Source organism: Typopeltis vanoorti, chromosome 4 (genome assembly GCF_054136105.1).
Source record: "Typopeltis vanoorti isolate ZY-2024b chromosome 4, IOZ_Tvanoo_1.0, whole genome shotgun sequence".
NCBI lineage: Eukaryota > Metazoa > Arthropoda > Arachnida > Uropygi > Thelyphonidae > Typopeltis > Typopeltis vanoorti.
In genome coordinates, this window is record NC_143552.1 from 162,964,525 (window position 1) to 162,987,022 (window position 22,498).

The 22,498-nt window shown below is 34.8% G+C and overlaps 1 protein-coding gene across 1 annotated transcript in view; it reads right to left on the reverse strand.

The window, feature by feature from the left end:
- The window catches only part of LOC150107812 (transmembrane protein 134), a 135,537-nt gene that overhangs the window by 59,389 nt on the left and 53,650 nt on the right, over nt 1–22,498 (reverse strand). Inside the window, exon 3 of the mRNA XM_090391574.1 lies at nt 11,667–11,743. Within this exon, the coding sequence (XP_090247700.1) occupies nt 11,667–11,743 (77 nt within the window). The remainder of the gene's footprint in view (nt 1–11,666; nt 11,744–22,498) is intronic.

Genomic DNA, 22,498 nt, shown 5'->3' on the forward strand with positions numbered 1-22,498 from the left:
GCCTTCAACTTTTACTCCAGCTAAGAGGATATTACCAAGTATTTAGAAGACGTAGATTATTTCAGAAATAGCTTCCAGCAGCAGAAGAAGTAATATTTAGTTTTTTTTAAAAGAAAAACAAACACAAATAATTCTACTGAACTTTTTTTTGTGTGGTATGCATATAAACAATTTTGCATGGTGAAAATATAGCATATTATTTCTAAAATTTTACATAATTTCAGCGGGCAGTAGAACAGCTGGTTTTAGATTGCAAATAAATAGAACAGAATTAGAAGTTTCACAATACAATCTGATTGCCGTATATCTTTTGTCAAAATGGTAAAATAAAGTAATTGATTTTGAATGCTGTCTAGAAAAGCTTTCAAACCTGTGAGTTCTAGGAGAGGATAATGAGGGGGGAAAGCATTAGAAAATCTTCAAAATGAAAAAGGATTTTGAATCATTCCGTATATGATATTTTTCACATTATATTTTCAACATATCTACGAGGATGTGCACTAGATATTATCGTAATATGCATAATACAAATAAATAAATAAATGACGAAGGCGAAGAATCACTGCTAAAATATCATTGGATATAAATTTTTGATACCAAAAAGACACAATCGGAAACCGAGTAATGCAATGTAGCATTTTAACATTTTTTTTTTATTTTGTCTTTATGAATAACAAAAAATCGTTTCTAAAACTGAAATGTGATGATCCATATAATGCTATTTCGCTAGAAACGAAAGAAAAGGGACATATTTATTTCAATAAATATTGTTTAAAAATATAAATATTTGAGATAATATTTTCAAAGCAAACATTTGAAAATTCTGAAATTCGAAAAAAAAATTATTCAATTATTATACGTAAAGTGAAAGATCAATCAGTGCAACTCTTCAGGTGCACTGATTTGTAGAATTACCAAGTATTTAGAAGACGTAGATTATTTCAGAAATAGCTTCCAGCAGCAGAAGAAGTAATATTTAGATTTTTTTAAAAGAAAAACAAACACAAATAATATTACTGAACTTTCTTTTGTGTGGTATGCATATAAACAATTTTGCATGGTGAAAATATAGCATATTATTTCTAAAATTTCACATAATTTCAGCGGACAGTAGAACAGCTGGTTTTAGATTGCAAATAAATAGAACAGATTTAGAAGCTTCGCGATACAATCTGATTGCCGTATATCTTTTGTCAAAATGGTAAAATTAAGTAATTGATTTTGAATGCTGTCTAGAAAAGCTTTCAAACCTGTATAGAAATTTAGAGTAGTTATGCAATTCAGTTCCAGGAGAGAATAAGGAGGGGGGGAAAGCATTAGAAAATCTTCAAAATGAGCAAAAATGTTGAATCATTCCGTATATGATATTTTTCACATTATATTTTTAACATATCTACGAGGTTATGCACTAGATATTATCGTAATATGCATAATACAAATAAATAAATAAATGACGAAGGGGAAGAATCACTGCTAAAATATCATTGGATATAAATTTTTGATACCAAAAAGACACAATCGGAAACCGAGTAATGCAATTTAGCATTTTAACATTTTCTTTTTATTTTGTCTTTATGAATAACAAAAAATCGTTTCTAAATCTGAAATGTGATGATCCATATAATGCTATTTCGCTAGAAACGAAAGAAAAAGGACATATTTATTTCAATAAATATTATTTAAAAATATAAATATTTGACATAATATTTTCAAAGCAAACATTTGAAAATTTTAAAATTCGAAAAAAAATTATTCAATTATTATACGTAAAGTGGAAGAACAATCAGTGCATCTCTTCTGGTGCACTGAATAAAATACACCAAATTCACTATCACTAAATAGATTCATTGCAAAAGCTGATCAGTGGGCATTTCAGGATTGATTTTTTTTTCGCATATGTGAAATTGGTTTCAATTTTTGGGAAGAGACACAATAAATCATTTTAGAGGCAAGAAAGGTCAAATAACTTAGGACAGTAAATGAAATTCTAGGCAACACAATAAACGTAAAGACAGGGGGAGGGGACACAAAGGTCACTCAGCAACAGTTAATCCACTAATGCTATAGAATAGCTGTAACGAGATTAACGGCGGAGGAAGGTAATGGCATGATAAAAGGTGGAATGCCGACGAAGTTTTGATCCATGAAAAAAGCTAGGGAGGGTGGAATATTTCATCCACACCGGCCGGTTGGGAGGTTAAATTACCCATTGTATTACATGATTTTGCATGTCAGTTTATGTGAGAAAGTCAGATTAGTATTGAACAGTTTGTATAGATAAGCATAAGACATTAACTTAGCTAGAAATTCAGAAGTTTTGATAACTTGATACAAGATTTAATGTACCTGTCTTTTAGTATTAATAAAGATGTTTTGTTATTTGAATCTGAGTCTTGCCTGAATTCGAGGTGTCAACCTACCACTTATAAAATTCGAACCAAATAGCGGGAAAGAGTTTAGAAAATTATATAATAGAGATTAGATCTTAGGTCATGACTGCAAGGAACCGAGATCTATATACTCGCGTGTGAATTTAGATTAACGTATATGCCTAAAACCTAGGAATATTTCCCTGAGCCTGAATTATATTCTCGTTATAGGAAGCTGGCTGGCACAGTAAAAATATAAATTTGCTCTCTGAAGAGGAAATATCCTTAGGGGTCAACACGGATTATATATTAATGAGAAAGATATAAAATTTAGGTAGAAGGATATAGAGAAGACTGGATCAATTTGGATCATACTTAAATACGTACTCTAGATCGTTACAATGTTCTTTGGATGGAAAGATCTAGGTTTGAATCTTATCTACTGTGAGAAGAACCTGTGAAAGGTCATTTCAAATGGAGGCATGTTAGCTAGTAAACTGCAAACCAACCTAAGAATACATGCAGATAACAGAAATAAATAAGCTGCAAATAGGATTAACCATCCTACGCCTTTAGTTAAGTTTATATGAAGCAAATTAAATTTTTTTTATCATGACAGGCCAATGAGCCTAAACAGAGAAAGATGAAGTTGTGATCATAATTTTTTCTCTCTTTTCTTTTCCTGTTTTATGAATGAAACACATCCTATGAAGTGCATTGCGCTTCATAGGATGAAGTGCAATGTTTATACCAAAAGGGAGAACTCAAGTAAGCATTCCCAATGCAAAGGGATACCTTAATAGTTGAAAAATATCAGCAAGAGTTATTAAGTAGTAGATGGCTCTCATCACCCAGTGAAATAGTATGACCTTACTTACTTTAGCTAATACCATGTTTGGATTCCAAAGTGAAGGTTCTAGCTTCTTTTCTCCTCTCCTTTTAGTTTTCTACATGCAGTATACAAAACACCAAAGGCCTTGTCAAAGTACTGTGTAGATCTGAAATTCTGCTCCATTTAAAAAGTATGGCAAATAAAGAGAGTGCACAGGAACAAAGACCAAACTTGATGTTTGAATCAGGAGGCTTTGCAATTAGCCAGCATATATGTTCCTGCTGCTGCTGCTGCCTAATCTATCAGATCATGGCTGGAGGAAAAAGCAATATAGTATGTGTAAGAAGCCATCAACGCCACATTATGGAAGAGAGCAAAAGAACTGGGTACTTTCAGAATAGTTCACGTCCAAGGGTATGTTCTCTTACCATATGTCCATATTATTATTAACGTCTCCAACATCAATACAATAAAGAAAAACATTTATGCCACTGCAATTAAAAAAAAAAAGAAATCACTTCCACTACATTTGCAGCATAAATATAAAAATAAATTATGTGTACACCCCTACTTAGATACCAAAGACCTGATTTATTTTACACTGAACTTCCAATAGCAGCTATGACATCCGATATACATATTTATACAAACTATACCTTGAACAATTCCATCTGTTACAGCATTGGTGGTTTTCATTGAATTTGTACAACATTACCAGGGTGGTCTGAAAAGTTCTTGGCCTAACAACGAAGAAACGAATTTATAATTTAAAAATTATTTTTATTTTTCAACATAATTTCCCTTAAGACTAATACATTTATTCTAGCAATGTTCCAGCACCATTATCCCGTCATTGTAATGGTTCTCAGTAAAATCTGCAAAATACCACTCTCCAGCTGCAATCACCTCTTGATTTGAAGAAAATCACTGACCAGTGAGGAAGAGTTTTAGTTTTGGGAAGAGATAGAAGTCAGAAGGAGCCAAACCTGGGGAATAGGGTGGATGTTCCAACAATTCATAGTGCAGATCCCTTAATTTTCTCATTGCCAAACACCTTTGTGGGTAGGTGCATTGTCCTGATGAAAGGCAATTTTTTTTCTTCTGCAAACCGAGTCTTTTCTCATGAATTTTTTCATCTAGTCTGGTTAAAAGATTGGAATAATATTCCCTGATTATTGTTTTACCCTTTTCAAGATAATTAATAAACAAAATGCCTTTAGCAACCAAAAACACTGATGCCATGACCTTTCCTGCTGATGGAACTGACTTTGCCTTCTTTAGCGCTGAACAACCGACTTCTGTCCACTGTTTTGACTGCTGTTTGGATTTTGGTGTGTAATGGTGAATCTAAGTCTCATCCATAGTAATAAATCGACACACAAAATCAGTTTTATTCTTGTTTAAAATGCTCCAGGCACTGTTCAAAGATTTTCATCAAAGTGCATTTTTGATCCGCTGTGAGCAAGCGTGGCACCCATCTTGCGCAAAGCTTTTTCATTTGCAATTCTTCATGCAAAATATATCCTACACATTCTTTTCAAAGTCTATAGTCGCAGAAATTTCATGCACTTTGACTAACTGGTCATCCAATACCATATCATGCACTTGATCAATGATTTCTGGTGTTGTTACACTTTTGGATGTCCTTCACGTGGATCATCTTTAAGGCTGGTATGCCCACGTTTAAATTCGGCAGCCCATTTCTTAATTGTTGAAAACGAAGGAGAAGAATGCCCACAAACTTTTATGAACTTAGAATGAATTTCTTTTGGCGTTAAACTTTCTTTTACAAAGAATTTTATAACTGCACAATACTCAATTTTATCCATTTCAAGGGATGCAGACAACACTTTTGCTTCAGCCAGATGTATAAAACAAACTACTTGACAGAATGACTTGCAATTTCACATGGATGCTTATGACAGATGTACCAACTTAGAAAAAAAAATCTTGCTGATAATGTTGCCATCTATGGTCGATGAACCTCAGAAGAGCTGAGAACTTTTCAGACCACCCTCATATATTATCTGTCAGATAGTGTCAAATCTAGAATCCTCTCTATTTGATTTTCTGTAGCTTAGTTTCCTTTTCTCATTCTCTGATGTATAACCGCTGTCTCTACTACTAGAAAATTCTGAAAATAAATCTCATCTCTGACTTCTTATCCCGAAAGCTTGATTTTTTGCAGTCTAACCAAGCACAACAACAGTCTTTGTTATTGTGGGTGGTTAAGCAGCATCCCTGGTAGCTTTCTTTTCTTTTTTCCATTTTCATCAACCCAGCTGGAAGAGATGCTGATGCATCTGCTATAAATAGTGAACTCATGCAAATCATCCATCTACCAACCAGATTAGTAAACAACCTTCTTGATCTTTTCATAACCACTTCTCCTAAGTAATTGCAGAGGTCATATCTCTTCTCGGTAACTCAGACAAAATGTTGTGCTAGTTTCTTTTCCTATGAAACATTTCCTTCAACCAATCTGAAATCAATATTGTGAGACATTACAATGACACCAAATCAGAAAATCTTCAGGACTTCTACTCATACTTTTCATATTTACACTACTCTTTCAACTCTCTTGATCTAACCATATACTCTGAACATCTTTGCTAGAATGGGGCTCTTCAATCATTACATCATTCAAAATTCCCATTACTATTCAAGCCTCAGGGAAGTCATACCTTCTGATCTACTGCAAAGAGCCATTGTACACAACATCTGCATTTTGCTTTCAACTCTCTCTGTCTCTCTCATTAAGGTGGCATTACTATAAAAACATCTAAAGACAAATTCATTATAAAATATCATCATCATCATCATCATCAAATTCCTGCCATGTACCCTCAAGGGGTGTACAGGATATGATAGTACTACATGAAAAAAATTACATCATTATTAATTTCCTATCTACAATTTTCCTCCAAATCAGTCTGTTACTTGTCAAGACTCCAACATTATCAGATCTTATATTTCTATCATCTAAAGCACTTTGTATCGTATCAATCCACCTATATCTTGGCCTTCCTCTGGGTCGTTTTGCTGCCACCCTGGCAGAGAACACTTGTTTTGCTAATCTTTCCTCGCCCATTCTATTTAAGTGACCATACCACTTGAGATTAGCTCTGCTAACCCATTCCTGGATGCTGACAATGTCAAGTTCTTTCCTAATATCCTCGTTTTTAATATGATATTGCCATTGATGCCATCTGTTCACGCCTATAATCTTTCTCAGGACTCTCATATCTGTGGTCTCTAGTCTTTGGTCAATTGTTTTACTTCTGACCCAGCTCTCAGATCCATAAGTTAAAACTGGTTTGAACACTGTCTTGTATACAGCTAATTTAGTGTTCCGACTAATTTCTCTCTTATTCCATATGAATTTATTCAATTGACTTCCCACCATACCAGCTTTACTGATTCTGTTGTCTATTTCTATATTTAATTTACCATCTTCAGTAAAAATCGTGCCTAAATAGCTGAAATGTTGAACTTGTTCCACAGGTTCTCCATTCACAACACAGTTGACATTTTCAATGATTCTGCCTATTTTCATTGTCTTTGTCTTTTTATTGCTGACCTTCATACCATATTTATTACAACAGCTATTCAATTTAGTCAGAGAATCTTGCAGACTTGTAGCAGATTTATTTAGAAGTATAACATCATCCGCATAAAGCAAAGAGCTGACATTAACATCTCCAATTTTGATATCATGTTTAATACCACTTTCCTTCATAATGTGATCCATATAGATAATGAATAACAGAGGGGATAATGTACATCCTTGTCTCACACCAGATTTAACATTAAACCATCTTCCTGTACTTCCTTCAATTCTGACTGCTGACTTACAACTCAAATAAAGACTAAGTATTGCTTGGTATAATGCCCCATTCACACCATATAACTGCAGCGTATTGAATAGCTTCTCTCTTGGCACCTTGTCATATGCCTTTTCCAGATCGACAAAACTTAAATACAGATCTTTGTTATATTCCCATGCATTCTCGACTATTTGTTGTAAAGTGAAGATCTGATCCTGACAGCCTCTATTTGGCCTGAATCCAGCTTGTTCTTCACCAAGCTTTTCTTCCACAATTCTTCTCAACCGTTTCTCAAGTATACTTGCATAGATCTTGCCAGGAACACTCAGTAGGGAAATACCTCTGTAATTCTCACATGCAGTTTTATTTCCCTTTTTATATATGGGTACTATGAGAGCTCTACTCCAATCATCGGGAATTCGTCCCTCTGTCCAGGCTTTCTGAACTATGCAGTGCAGCCACTGTAATACTCTTATACCACCATACTTCAGCATTTCTGGTCGAATATCATCTACTCCTGCTGCCTTTCCACATTTCAAGCCTTTGATGGCTTTTTCTACTTCAAGTATGGATATGTATTCCTGACTGCATGCCCGGTCAGTGTTTTTTATCACTGTGCTGTCACCACTGCTTGTTTCATTTAGCAGTTTTTCAAAGTAATTACTCCATACTTCAAGGATATCTTTTTCTCCCGTTTTCATGTCACCTTTATCATCTCTGATTCCTTTTACAGCACTCTTTCCTCCATTCTTAAGTTTCTTCAACAACCTCCAGAATATTTTGCCACCTTCTTGATATTTATTTTCTATATTCTTGCCAAAGTCCTCCCATGACTTTTGTTTAGCTAGTTTTACACAGTGTTTAGCATTCTTGCATTTGTCTCTATATTCTCTAAGAGCACAAGCTGACTTTTTTGCCAGGAACTTTTGGTATGCTTTCTTCTTTTCCTTCACTGCCTCTTTAACTTCCTGTGTCCACCAGGGAGTTCTGATTTTTTTATCCTTACAAACAACCTCACCACATGCCTCTCTGGCAGAATCAATCAATGTTTTCTTCAGAGTTTGCCACTGAATCTCCAAGGTTTGATTCCTGTTCTCAAACTCTTTCATTTTTTCTTCAATAATCTTTGTGTATTTTAGTCTCCAGTTCACATCTGAGAGCTGCTCAACTTTTATTCGCTTTAAAACTTTCTTACATGTTATTCTTTTCAATATGAAATTCAATTTTATCCTGCTCAAGACTAAATAGTGATCACTTCCAATTTCAAATCCTCTGTACACTCTGGTGTCCTGCACCAGGGAGAAAACATCACTATCAACAATAACATAGTCAATGAGACTTTTCTTATTCCTAGCCTCTTCTCTCCATGTGAATTTGTGCACATTTTTATGTTGGAACATGGTGTTAGTAATGACCAGTCCATGTCCTGAGCAGAAATCCAACAGATATTTGCCATTATTATTAGCTTTGCTCTTTTCTCCAAATTTTCCCAAAATATTTTTGTATGTCTCACAATCATTTCCTACTCTGCTATTTAGATCCCCAACAAGGACCAACTTTTCATTTTTCATTGTGTCAGTTGCTTTTTCTAAAGCCTCAAAAAATTTATTATAAAATTATAAAATATTAATACCAGAAACACTTATGTTTAATATTTTTATTGCTTAAAACTTTCTCAATTTTGGGAAGTTATATTAACCAATACTCACCATTCACGTATTCCATAATTGTAATTAAATATTGTTTATAATTTAAAAATAATCATCTAAATCAATTTATTGTACTTTATTTTGAATATTTATTAATGCAGATAGGGCTAATACGGCCTCGCTTACTCCCTATATGGGAATAAAAAGGTGTTGGCTAATTTTTTTATATATTTTTTATTAATGCAGATGGAACTATTCTCCTTCCGATATTGCACATAATATCATGTGCTTTCAATTAAATTGTTCTTCTTTGAGTTTTCTTATAACTGTATTGACAATGGCTATGAAACTTAGCTGAAAATTTTACAAAAAAAATATTAAACGTAAGTGTTTCTGATATTAATATTTTGTAATATTTTGTAATGAATTCTTCTGCTTATGTCTTAATTTTCAGATGAATACCTAAAGACAAAGTTGACATATTTACATCACTCTTCTCCTCCAATACCTGCATACACAACTATAATCTAACTCCAACCACATCAGAAAAAGAATATCACATCTAATTATAGTCAAAAAAGGCTTCAATCTAGAACAAAATGAAGAATAATTATACATCCATTTCTATTATAACCAAATAAGTTTCAAATAATTTACCTGAGAATTTGAATGCTAGTAAGTCACTCCTGTCTTATTTCTTGTAAAAAAAAAAAAACTAGTCTTACTTCTGACAACATCTAAAATCTTTTAACTAGATAATGGTCTCATAGCCTTAGTTGTAATTTCAGAATACACAAAACCAACAAAATTAGAAAATTACTATTATCTTCAATCTCTCTTGTCATAAACATATTACAAATATCACCATCTCAGCATCCAAAAGTTAGGTTTTCTCTTTTACTTAGGTATTACTTTACCTCTGAACAAATGTTAACACTATACAACTCACAAATTTGTTAGTCTCATTAATTAACCCATCATTCACCAGTTCATTCCATTCTCTTTTATACAGATATCCAGTTCCTGCTTCTTGCATTTTCTAATGGTTATTGTTTAATAATTTCCCTAGTATCTTCTAAATCTGTTATATATGAAGCAGCTATTTGATGCTACTTCACAATTCAATTCCTAACCAAAAAATAAATAAATGTTTCTGTTTTATTCACACCTTCTAATTTCTTTTATAACAAACGAAACATCTTTTTTATTTCCTAAAGAGTATAATGTGTACATTTATCAAATACAACATTAAATGTCTTCTTTCTCAACTTCCTGCCATCTACTGTACTAATATACTGTAGGTTGAACAACCTTTATGTATTAGTTTATCATAAACCCATACACAAAAAGAGAAGAGAGCAGTTTAGTAAGTTAATGACCCATCTCTCACCAGTTCACTCTGCTCTCTTCAAAGATGGATGTTCAACTGTTGTATTTGCATTTTTTTTTTTATAAAGTGTTCCATAGTCACCATTCATCAGAACTGCAATTGGTAATTACACCTATAATTCAGTAAGACAATGTCTAGTGGCTGTTCAGCTCTTTCAGTGTTCAGTTCCAAACTCACAGAACAAATTTTACTCCCTAGTACATTTTTTCTCTCCTGTGTATGTCCCTTAGTATAATCTGAGCTTTTTCAAATTTAGAGAACAATATCCCAAGTAATATTCACGATCCAATCCCCCCCCACCCCAATACACAAAGGAATAATTTGGAAATCAGAATCTGAGGTTGTAAAAGTTTACTGCCTGGAAGCAAATTTGATAACTTATATAGCGCAAGGTTTGTCAAATGAGAAAGAAGATGCATTGTACTATCATCAGTGTATTCGATTTGCAGTCAAATGGAGAAGTCAAATGCAGTCAAACCTCATGAGACACCAGCATTAGGATAAAAAAAAAAAGTGACACATTGAACTGGCAATCATTATCCATTACACAATCTATTTAGAACATTTAGATCAGTGGTTGTTAACATGGGGTGTATGCACCCCAGGGGGTGCAAGAGAGGTTCTAAATTTTTGATGTAAACTACCGCCTGACTGCCTGTGAGAAACTAGCGAATGCTACATCGACTTTTGGGACCCCCACTCCTACCCTCTCTACCTTTGCCTCAGCGCATCACACTTACCAGCACATGCAGTACAATAAGAAACTGGTTGATAAGCACGCGTGTTCGCATACTCTGAGTACAAACGTTAACAAGGTGGTTTGACACAGAAACGAATACTAATTTTCTTTAATTTACCAACATTAATCAGTGACTAACCCATATGATCAATTGATTACATAAAGGTTTTCTGCAAATTTTGAAAAATTATAATTATTATTTTATTGATTGTAGTAACCCTCGTTATGTAGAAAAAAGGAACCTCGCTTCAAAAGTATTATTATGAATAAACAACAACATAGCCATTAAAAACTGAGATATTGTTTTGTATGTATATGTAAATGTATGTGTTTATTTTTCAATAAATAAATTATCTTGCAATAGATGTAATTTCCTAAATAAAGAAATAGAAACACATTTTTCAAGGGGGTGCGAGAACTTATTTTTAGATTCAAGGGGGTGCCAATCATTAAAAAGGTTAAAACCCACTGATTTAGATCATGCCTGCAAGACTTGCACATCACATTCAAAACAAATTTCCCATATCGTTTATGTACAAATTGAACAGCAGCAGTCGAGTACACCAAAACTGGCTTCTCTTTGATTCACCTCCATGATACTCTTTGATATTTGTCCATCAACCAACTCTTATCCATGATGCTATTTTCATGTCCATTCCCATCTACTCTGACTTACATAGCAGATTCAATGCGGTATCCTGTCAAAAGCTTTTCCAAAGTTCAGAAATAAAGATCTAGGTAAACTGATATATTAGATGATGAAAATATATTTTAGCCAAATAACTTAGACCAAGACATCTTTTCTGCTGCAAAAATCAAATAACCTGTATTCCAAAGAAATTTATTTTCAAAATACCTACCGAGACCAATAATAAGTAGACCAAATGCTGCCAACATCACTTTCCAATTTTCTCTAACTTTTGGATGTTTCCACCATCTGCAATAGAATTGTTAATTAAGAATTTTTAGCAGATGTACAAAACTTATAAGAATGAGTGTAAAATAAGCATATTTAATGAATATCAGAAACCAAACAAAAAACTTGACACATATTCAATGCTAAAACATTTTTAGTACCTCAAATACTAAATTTCGTGTGCTAGCTATAAAATTTAACATGCTAAATTGATACTTTTCAAATGCACTCTTGTTTCATTGTAAAACTATAATCAATCAACAAATTTTATCCTATTAAATCTTAACAGCTTAAAAGGCTTGAAGCATGATGCTTTCCATAAAGAAGACTGTCAAAGGTTAGTAAACTTCGCAATCTCTTCTACATGATCTGCTTTGGCTCAAGATTTTCTTGCCTTTACTGCTCTCTTTATTGATGTCTATGCCACCCTCTTTATCTCAGAAACTGATTTCATACCGTCTAATTACCCTCAAAATGAAATAATCTTCCTTAGAGATGTCAATATTCATAATTCAAAGTTGCTTTCCTTCTCTAACTTCAGATCAAGCTGAAAGAGAAGCTGAACTATTTGGTATCAGGAATGATTTAACATAATTGTTCATATACCTATTGAAATTCTGGATAATTTGCATCATTCTCCTAACATACTGGACCTTTTCTTTACTAGTTCTCCCTTCTCTCCTCTTGGCAACTCTGATTATACTTATTCATGTTTCTTTTTTCTACAGGTTGACCTTCTCCCATCACATTTCAGCCTTGTATCCTATACTGGTGATCATTAGGATTTCTGGGCTTCTTTTCCACAGTTTTTCGAATATTTTTTCTGTTTCCTTGATCCAAACACCTGTTCCAACCAAATAAATGAAATAACTCTTGCTGGAATGAAGGCTTTCATTTCTTACTCCACCATTCAAGAGTGTAATGTGATACTCTGCTTTTTTTCCCTTTTTAAGAGGGAAAAAAAGCAGAGTACATTCAATGGCAAGATACCATCCCCAGCTTCTCATTGAGACTACAATACATCCCCATAACATCTGTAAAAAAAAATCCAAAGCAAACTTCAAATGGCTAAGCAGGAAAAAAAAAAGCTTACATCCAACTCAAATGACAGTTTGAGTTTCTGGTCTCTTAATAAGGCTATTGGGCACAACTTTCTACTCTTCCTTTCCACCTTGCTTGCACTCTCTCTCTCTCTCTCTCTCTCTCTCTCATGCACCCACCCACCCCATACTGGTGGTATTGTTGGATCGTAACTTCTGCTCAATCAAATTTTATTGTCTTATAACTCTCTCTCATTAGTATTTAATTTGTTGTAGGCTGATATATCAATCGAATATGAAGAAAATTTATATTATACTGCGCCACTCCACATTCTGAATTGCAAGAGCAATTTAGATAAATCAACCTTCAACTGTATTAAGTTATCATAAGCTGATTTTAGGCCGAAGTTTTTATTCTTACTACATAGGGTTCCTGCTGAGATTTGTATTATTTTAATGAGCGGTGCAATGAAACAATCAGGCAAATACAAGATTCAATTCAAACAAAATTATTTAATACAGTGTCACATAAATTACATCATAACACAGTATTCCAACAGGGACATTATAATTAAACGAATATAAAGCTCTCATTAAGATTCTAGTATACTACTCAGCTGAGCTTAAACTTTATAATTAAAGATTATATTTAACAGATCTTATTCTTATTACAGAGAACTTCTATCATAACCTTACTCTGATCAAGGTTACATCTCAAAACATTTAAAATATCAAATCAGTTCAAGATATTCAGAAAGAATACAACTCGTGAATCATCAGACATTTATTTGCAATTCTCTAAGCTCAGTTAATCATAATTAGTTCTTGTAAGTTTGAGATTCCTAAATTACAACAAATATGCTTCCCAATATTCTCGTTCAGTCAATGAACACTTAATTCAATAAAATAGCACTTGTCACTTGAAAGTCTTAGCACATCACACATTAAATCTTGACTCGCTGAATGCAACAACCAGGAACAATTTACTTTTGGCAGAACTAATTTTCATTATTTCTCACTAAGTATAGTATAGGTAATCTTGCCAGAATATAGCTTCATCACATCTTAAGGAGATCGAACAACAATTTTTTATGTCCTTGCTAACTTTTGCTTTGTAGTAACACAAAATTAAAAGAATCTTCCATTTCTGCGACTGATTTATAGACTCGGGAGAATATAACCTTTATGCATTTGGTTTAAATTATCCACCTATTTCTTCTTTTTCTTATGCATATTATCCTATTTCTTGCACTATTCCACTGCAAGGCGTTACGAAGTTTTGGTATAAATCCAACTTAGAAAAAGGTAAGTTAAAATACCAAGCGATTCGCGGTCCTTTAAATTCCATTTTCGGCATGTCAAAATTCCCTTCCAGTCTCCAGCTACCGTCCTCTATACTCCCCTATTCAATTCTCTCTTTACTTTCGTTTTCGTATCCACTCCTTCCTTTTCCCTGCCAATAATTGGTTCTCACCAGTTAGACACACATCAAACTTGTTTTTCCCTTCGTATATAGTAGTTCACGCTCCAACACACGCTGGGAGAAATTTGCGTTTTCTCACAACAACCAATCAAATGATATTATTATTATTATTTTGGGCGACTTCAGGGAGTCCTTAGACTCATCAAGGGAGGCCCTAATCATCATGTCCACACAACTATACGACATTCTCACAGTATCTATCATACCTTGCCTTGAACTCGCTCACCGTCATAGCACCCACAACAGACTCTGGCAACTTATTCCACTCATTTACCACTATAAAAGTAAAGAACCCAGCTCTAACACCCCTGCTAACCACACTCTTGCCCAGCTTCCATAGGTGTCCCCTAGTTCTCCCACCAGTCCTGATCTCAAAAATATCCTCTGAATTAATCCTATAGAATCCCTTTAGCAATTTGAACGTCTCAATCATATCTCCCCTTTTCTGCCTATCAACTAGTTTCTGCAACCCACAAATCTTCTATCTGTTCTCATATGGTTCATTCCATAGATCTGCTATCATCTTAGTCACTCGCCTCTGGATCCTCTCCACCTCCTCCCCATCAAAAAGGAACCGATGTGACCAAATCTGGGCACAGTAGTCGAGATGAGGTCTTATCAAGGCTCGGTACAGAGATACAATAACTTGCTTGTCTCTGTTCGTCAAGGTATTTTTCAACAACCAAGTGAGTTGATGAGCTGATTTTGCTACTTTTGCAATGTGCCCCCTAAACTTCATCTCCCTATCTAACACTCCCAAGTCCCTGGCCTCATCAATCTCTTGGAGTACAGTTCCACCAATGTGGTATACTGCTGCTAATCTTTTCACCCCAAAATGCATAACCTTACATTTTATCACATTAAATTGACATCCATTCTCCTTAGCCCAGAACTCCAATCTATCTACGTCATCCTGCAAGACTTTGACATCTTCTGCATTCACTATCGCCCTACCCAATTTTGCATCATCAGCGAACAAATGAACTGTTCCACTTAGATCCTTCCCTATATCGTTAATGAACAGATTAAACAGCAGTGGTCCAAGAACAGAACCCTGCGGCACACCACTAGTTACAGGCCGCCTTTTGGACTCTACTCCTGAATAAACTACTCTTTGATATCTCTCCATCAACCACCCACCTATCCATCTCACCAACCCTATTTCCATTCCCATATGTTGTAGTTTACGGATTAGAATTCCATGTGGTATTCTGTCAAATGCCTTTGCCAGGTCCAGCAGTATCACTGTAAACCCATTTCCCTTATCCAGTTCAGTCGTCACCTTATTATAAAACTTCAGCAAGTTACTGAGGCATGATCTACCCTTCACAAAGCCATGCTGTTCCCTGTAGAGTATCTCATTTTCATCAATCCATTTCTGTATTTTTCCCTTGACTACTTTCTCCAAGACCTTGACAACGACCTCTGATATGCTGATCGGTTGGTAATTTGCAACTGTAGTCTTGGATCCTCCTTTATGCAGTGAAACTATTTTCCCCTCTTTCCACCCCTTCGGGACTAAACCAGAGCCGAGACTCAGATTAAACAACATGGTCAAGGGTACTGATAATTACTTAGCCGCTTCATGCAAGACCCGTGCCGGTATACCATCCAATCCTACAGATGTATTCACGTTAAGGTTCTGTAATAGACTATTCACCTCCAATTCATTCATCACAATTCCCATATAAACTAATGGTTCCTTCATTTTTGCAATGTCACCACCTGGATGATATACTTCTGCAAAGTGCGTGCTCAGTAACTCCACTATATCGACTGATTCAGTGACCTCCTTACCATCGTCATTCCTTAAAATCATTTTGCTGTGTAGTTTTTTTCTTGCTTGCAGCATATTGAAAGAACTGTTTGGGATTCTCTTTTGCTTGCATAGCTGGTTTCCTTTCATAATCCGCTTTTGCTTTTTTTTTTTACCACACTCATTACCGTTCTGGCCTGCACTTTATACCGTTCATGTGCCTGCAGGTCACCTCTTTCTTTAAATTCCCTCCACAGTTGTTTCTTTTTTTGCAACTCAAGCTTAATTGTGTCATTCATCCATTTAACCCCTACTTGTTTTACTATTCAGACCCTAGGTATACAATCAGCCATGACCACCTGTAAATGCTCCTTGACCACTTCCCATGCTCTATCGACGTCCAGCCCTTGCAGTTGTACATGCCGTGGCACTGATCCAAGCAATCTCCTAAGCTTGTCATACTTGCCAGCACGGGAATTCCACATATACCCTGTCTTAATCGAAAATTCCACACCTTTAGCCACCTCCCAGGTCAAGACTTCATTCATAATTAACCTCCCAGGTTAATTATGAATGAAGTATTATTAATTATAAATATCTTCATTCACAATTTAACAGTATCATGGACAACATCAACTATGGATAAGGCAGATCTCTTAGCATCAGTCTTTTCATCCAACTCTTGTATAAGGCGTATTTCGAAATGTATACAAACTTCTATGACTAGAAACAGTGCACCGCATGCATCCCGTTTTTTTTTTTTTTTTGTTAGAAAGACAGAATAATCTTAAATAATGTAGATCTAAAGAAAAAAAAAAAAAAACTTCTGACCATGACAGTATCTCTCCAGCTGTACTTAACAAATTGTGTTCCAGATAAAACATCCATTCTATATTATTTCTGCAATATTTTTATAGTCAGCTGGCATCAATCCCAAAGTACTGGGAGAAAGCCTCCCCAAAAAAAGTCACAGTATTAAGCCATTGCTCTCTCACTTTGAGTAAGGAATCAATAGTTGACAGTAAACAATCTTCTCAATTGAGAAGACTGTTAATAGCCCACATTTCCCCATTACCTAGAGGACCCAGTTAATGACTATCAGTATATATGGCTGAACAAACCAATAAAGTTGGTCAGATGAATGTCAATGCACTGACTGGAAGAACAAAACACAACTGAAATCTGGTGCAATATGATTCTACCAAGGAAAGTACAACATACTGACTTGTCAATCCAACCTTGATCACTGTTGGTGCTCTGACCTTGTTTATATGGACATCCTCTGAGCTGGTATGTTGTACTTTTCCTATCAGTAGGAACATGGAATGTGTGTACTTTATGGGTTCCTGGAAAGCTAGACTTGCTTAGCGAGGAGATAGAGCAATATACAGATGCAACATCCTTGGAATAATGAAGTACTTCTCTGACACTGTACATGAATAATGTACAGAGTTAGAGAAGATGAAAGGCGGAAGAATACAGTCATACGCCGACTTACGCGAATTCGGAGTTACGTGGTTTCTTATATGTACATATTCCCATCCCGCTTCACGCCTAACCACATCATATCTTTCTGGCACCGGCCGCATTCGCCAGTGTCACACATGCTGTGAACAAGCACTGAAGTGTTTTGCGCGGTCTCCATTCATACACGATTTTTATAGTCTACAAACCTTGCGATTGTTTAATGTTATGTTCTTCATAAAAATTTTATCACATAAAAAATAATAATGTCATCCAAAAGAAGCAAGTCCGATTCTTCTACAGCTAGCAAGAAAAGAAAAATATTGATTTTGGAAACAAGACTCAACATTATTAAGGATTTTGAAGGCAGAATGAAAATTTGTGAGCTAGCAAAGAAGTTCGATCTACAGGAATCCACAGTAAGAACAATCATAAAAGAAAGGTTTAGAGATTTTGGAGGACATAGATTCTAACGAGGAACGAATTGTAGCCACAAGGCAAGGAATAAAAAAAATCATTAGCTTGGTATGAAGAAATTTTGCGTGACAAGAAAAAGACATTATGCCGTAAGACGAATCTATTAGATTTTATGAAACCATCAACATCGAAATAACTTTCTTTTTTTATGTACGAAAAACTACAATTATGATTATATTTCTTAAAAAATATAGGTGTTTTTGTAAACCTTTGGTCCCAATTGTATGTTTGTACATATAAATTACATGCAAAATTATACCCCAAGTTACGCAAATTCGACTTACGCGCTTTTTGTTGGTCCCACCTACCGCGTAACTTCGGGGTTTTACTGTATCTTATTTGGCAATATGAAACAGGGATTGGATTTATTCTCAGTAAAAGAGGAAGAGAAGCACATCATTAGGATACAAACCAATTGATGAAAGAATAATAATGGCAAAATTTGCAGGAAGACCATTTAACAACATCAGTGGCTCAAGTTTATTCAACAAACCTCAGAAAGTAATGAAGAAATAAGTTTTCTACAGCCACTTGGAAGTAATCTTGAAATCAGTACCGTACTAAAGAAAGATATTCATTATTATGATGATACTGATATCACCATTCCATTCTTAGCATTCCAACTGGAAACTGGAATGCTAAGAATGGAACAGGAAAGAATACTGAGAAAATATGGATATGGAGAAAGTATGCTTGAGTTTGCCTTGAAGCAAAACATGATAATCTTCAATACAAAATTCTAGCAAAATGACTGAAAAAGTAAACATGGTGGTCACCTGATGAAAGAGTGAAGAACATGCTAGACAGGATACTAATAAGAAATGGCCACATCAGTTCAGTAGTGTTGAACATTTCAAGGAGTAGACATGGAATTGGATCATAGCTTAATGATCACCAATATCAAGATGAAACTCAAACTAGTGAAGGTACCATTTCAGAGCCAGAGAAAGATATAAGGACCAGTACCATCTTAACAGTACTGTAGGCCCCTACCCATCTTCCCCTACCATTTCTGCTCAAAGCGTTATCCACTTGGAAAAATATATATTTCTTTTTAAAATTATATTTATGGTATAGCATGAAAAGTATTTAGTTATTGACGCATTGTGCGCCATCTCCACTTCTCTTTCTTAGCTCAGTGTTCCAGTGAGAGGTCGAGTAATTTATACACTCTGCAAAGAGATCTCTCATTAACAATATGGCAGCATGGGGTCCCTAGCCAACTTCCCAGTGTACCATGCCTTAAGACGGCCCTGATAAGGACATTAAGTGAGGAATCACAAGGAAAGTGTATAGGAAAATGCTCAAGAAAGATAGGAATAACAATTCTGCAATCAAGAAAGCAGTGGAAGAAATAGTCCCAGACAGAAAGAAAGAAGCCAAAAAAAAGGATAGATGTCACAAGACATTAAAGCTAATTTAAGGGGGAAAAAAAAACAGCATTAATGATTAAGGAAGTGATTTCTATGGAAATGGAAGAACTATATAAAGCAAAATGCAATGACGCAAAGAAGAAGAAATAAAAGTGATTAGAGAAAGAGTATGAAGATATCAATAAATACTATAGTAAATACAGAATAAGTATACAAGATGTTCAGAAACATGAACAAGAAATGAAGCTCGAAGCAGAGAGCCATAAAAGATGAAATGGATGAAATCTTGATACACAGAAGAAATAAGAGAAACAGATAAGATACTGCTCGGAGTTACATAGGACACAGGGTAATGTCCGCACCAAGAAGAGAGGGAAAGATAGATCTACTGAGGGATGAGGTTGTAAAGGCAGTAAAGAATCTGAAGAACCATGAAAGTCCTAAGAATGATGAAATTACTGAGGGAGATGCTGAAATATGGTGTGAGATGATGATAGATGAACTACACTGGTTGTAACATTTCATGGGACAAAGAGAAAGCACTAAAAAAATGAATAAGATTACTTCTAATACCCATTTATAAAAAAGGAAACAAAATGGACTGTAAAAACTGCAGAAAAACTGCTGCAAGTCATAGGAGGAAAGTGCTTCTGATATTAACAGAAAGAAAAGGGGAAACTAATGGAAGAAAATCCAGAAGATGAGCAAGGCAGAATTCAGAACAGACAGGAGTACCATGCAACAAATATTCAGATTGTGGAGAAAGCTCTACATAAAAATATTTATGCTTGGTTTGTTGACTTTCTGAAAGCATATGATAGTATAGATCAAAGTGGCATGGCTGTATTTGAATCTTATGAAGTGGATAGGAATCTGATATATCTATTGCAGAATATTAATGTAGAGGCTGCTGTGAGAAATTGTGAAGAAATAGGATGACAGATGCAGACAACCAGAGGCACGAGATAAGGAAACTTAATATCTTCAAGCATCTTTATCAGGCTTGTAGAAAGAACAATTGATTCACTTTTATTATTCAAGATCTAATCCCTTTTTTGCAACATGACAGACTGCAAAAAAATAGATTAGATCTCGAATAATAAAACCGAATGAAAACCTACAGGCAATGGACAAGATATGGAAAAGCAACTCAGTGAGACTTGCCACAAAGCTGAGAATGTTGGAAACATGCATATTCACAAGTACTTGCTATGGCTGTGAGACATGGATCATGGCCAAAGACTGAGACAAACTGTTAGCTTTTGAAAGAATGTTATAGAAAGATTCTATGAATTGGATTGGTGTAAAATGTAGTAAATGAAGAACTGTATAGAAAAGTAAACTGCAAAGAGAATTTAATTTTAAAGAAATGTAAGCTTTTAGGGCATATCTGCTGGATGGATAACAGTAGAAAGCTCAAAACCTTCATGTTTCATAGAATGGATGGTATAGACAGAAGAAGAAGGCAAAGATGGGAATGGATAGATGATATAAAGGATTGGAATTGTGCAGCCACCTGGCAACAGACAGAGAGAAAAATGGTAAAGAATGGTGAAAGCAGCATCAGACACCAATAGGCATTGGACCTATGAGCACTGATGATGATATATTTAGCCTTTCCAGATCCATAGCTGATTTCTTAGCTCACACCTCCAGATACATGCCATGGAAAGTATGAAGAAACTTTTGTTGTCTGATCATAAAATTTCCCAAGCATTTCCTAGACTTTTGATATTCCAACAAAAATATCAAACATACAACAAAAATCTACACTTAAAAATCACTTTTAAGTGTAGATCACTATTACTATTTTAAATACAGTATTAATTCCACATGGAATTAACACCAGATTCTACAAACTATCCATCCACCAACCAGATTACTAGATAATTCTCTTCATTCACTGAATGCTGCACTTAAAAAAAAAAAAAACCCTACCCTGCAAATACATGTAAATATTAACTTTACTGTCCACATTTCTTTTTCCAAAGATCAATTTTCTCCTAGCAATGTCAGCACTTTATCATATAACAGCACAATAGTGCCAAGCAAAAAACCCTCCATGTTTTCTATATTTCTTTTCCATAGTCTGTTACTATTTCCTAATTCAAATACTTATTATTTGACCAAATAACAGAATAATCCTTGCTGGAATAAGAATCTTCATTCATCACTCCAGAGAGTTTACCTGCTATCCAAGTTCTCGTTCTTCAACACAAAGCATTCCATGATAAAAATTTGGCATTCCACTTATCCTAAACATCTGCTCTTGACCAAATAACTGAATAATTCTTGCTAGAATAAGGATGGACCTTCATTCACCCCCCCCCAACCTCTCTCTCTAACTGAACTAAACCCCTATCTATTATCCATACCTTTTCTCCAACAGGCATGCTTTGGCATGATAAAAAATTCAGCGCTGCCTTAGTCAAAATCCCAGCTTTGCACTTAGCCTATAGCCTGCAACCAACAACAACAACAATCAACAATTTCCCTCCAACTTAATCTGTTAAAAAAATATTTACAAATCCAAATGGGAAAAACCTGCTTCATGTTCAAACAGTAGACAAGCCTTTTGGTCCCTTACTAAGGCTATTAGAGAACTTTCCATGCAAGCTTTCACTTCTCATACCAGATGGCAACACAGCATCACCCATAGATAATCAGTCTCCCATTATACAATGAACATCTCGCTAAATGCCTCCTTTGATATTTTACTATAAAGAAAAATCATATTTGAGCTATCATACTTGTCTGGAATCTACCTATTAACATGCAAGTAACCATTTTTCTCTGCATTAAGCTTTTATATAAGTATTTTCATTGTGCTGCTCCAGCAAACTAACAACCACTTTTCTTCCAATAAACATTTTTAACCTGGCGCTGGTGAGGTGGGAAAATGTAACAAAAGTGGTAAGGTGGGGTCCCACAGACCCACCCAAATAATGTAGTGTATTATAGAATATCCATATCTTTTTAATCAATATTAGATTACGTATTGTTTAAGTGTCCTGTAATTTTACTGAATAAAAACATATATCCACAAAATTAAATTTTTATTACCCTAATTTTTATTAACTAATTAAACATCTTCATTTTTCAACAAAAATATACTCTTCCCAGCTTATATAATGAATGAACTAAATAAATCAGTATTTTTTTAGACACTTTGGTATTGGTTTA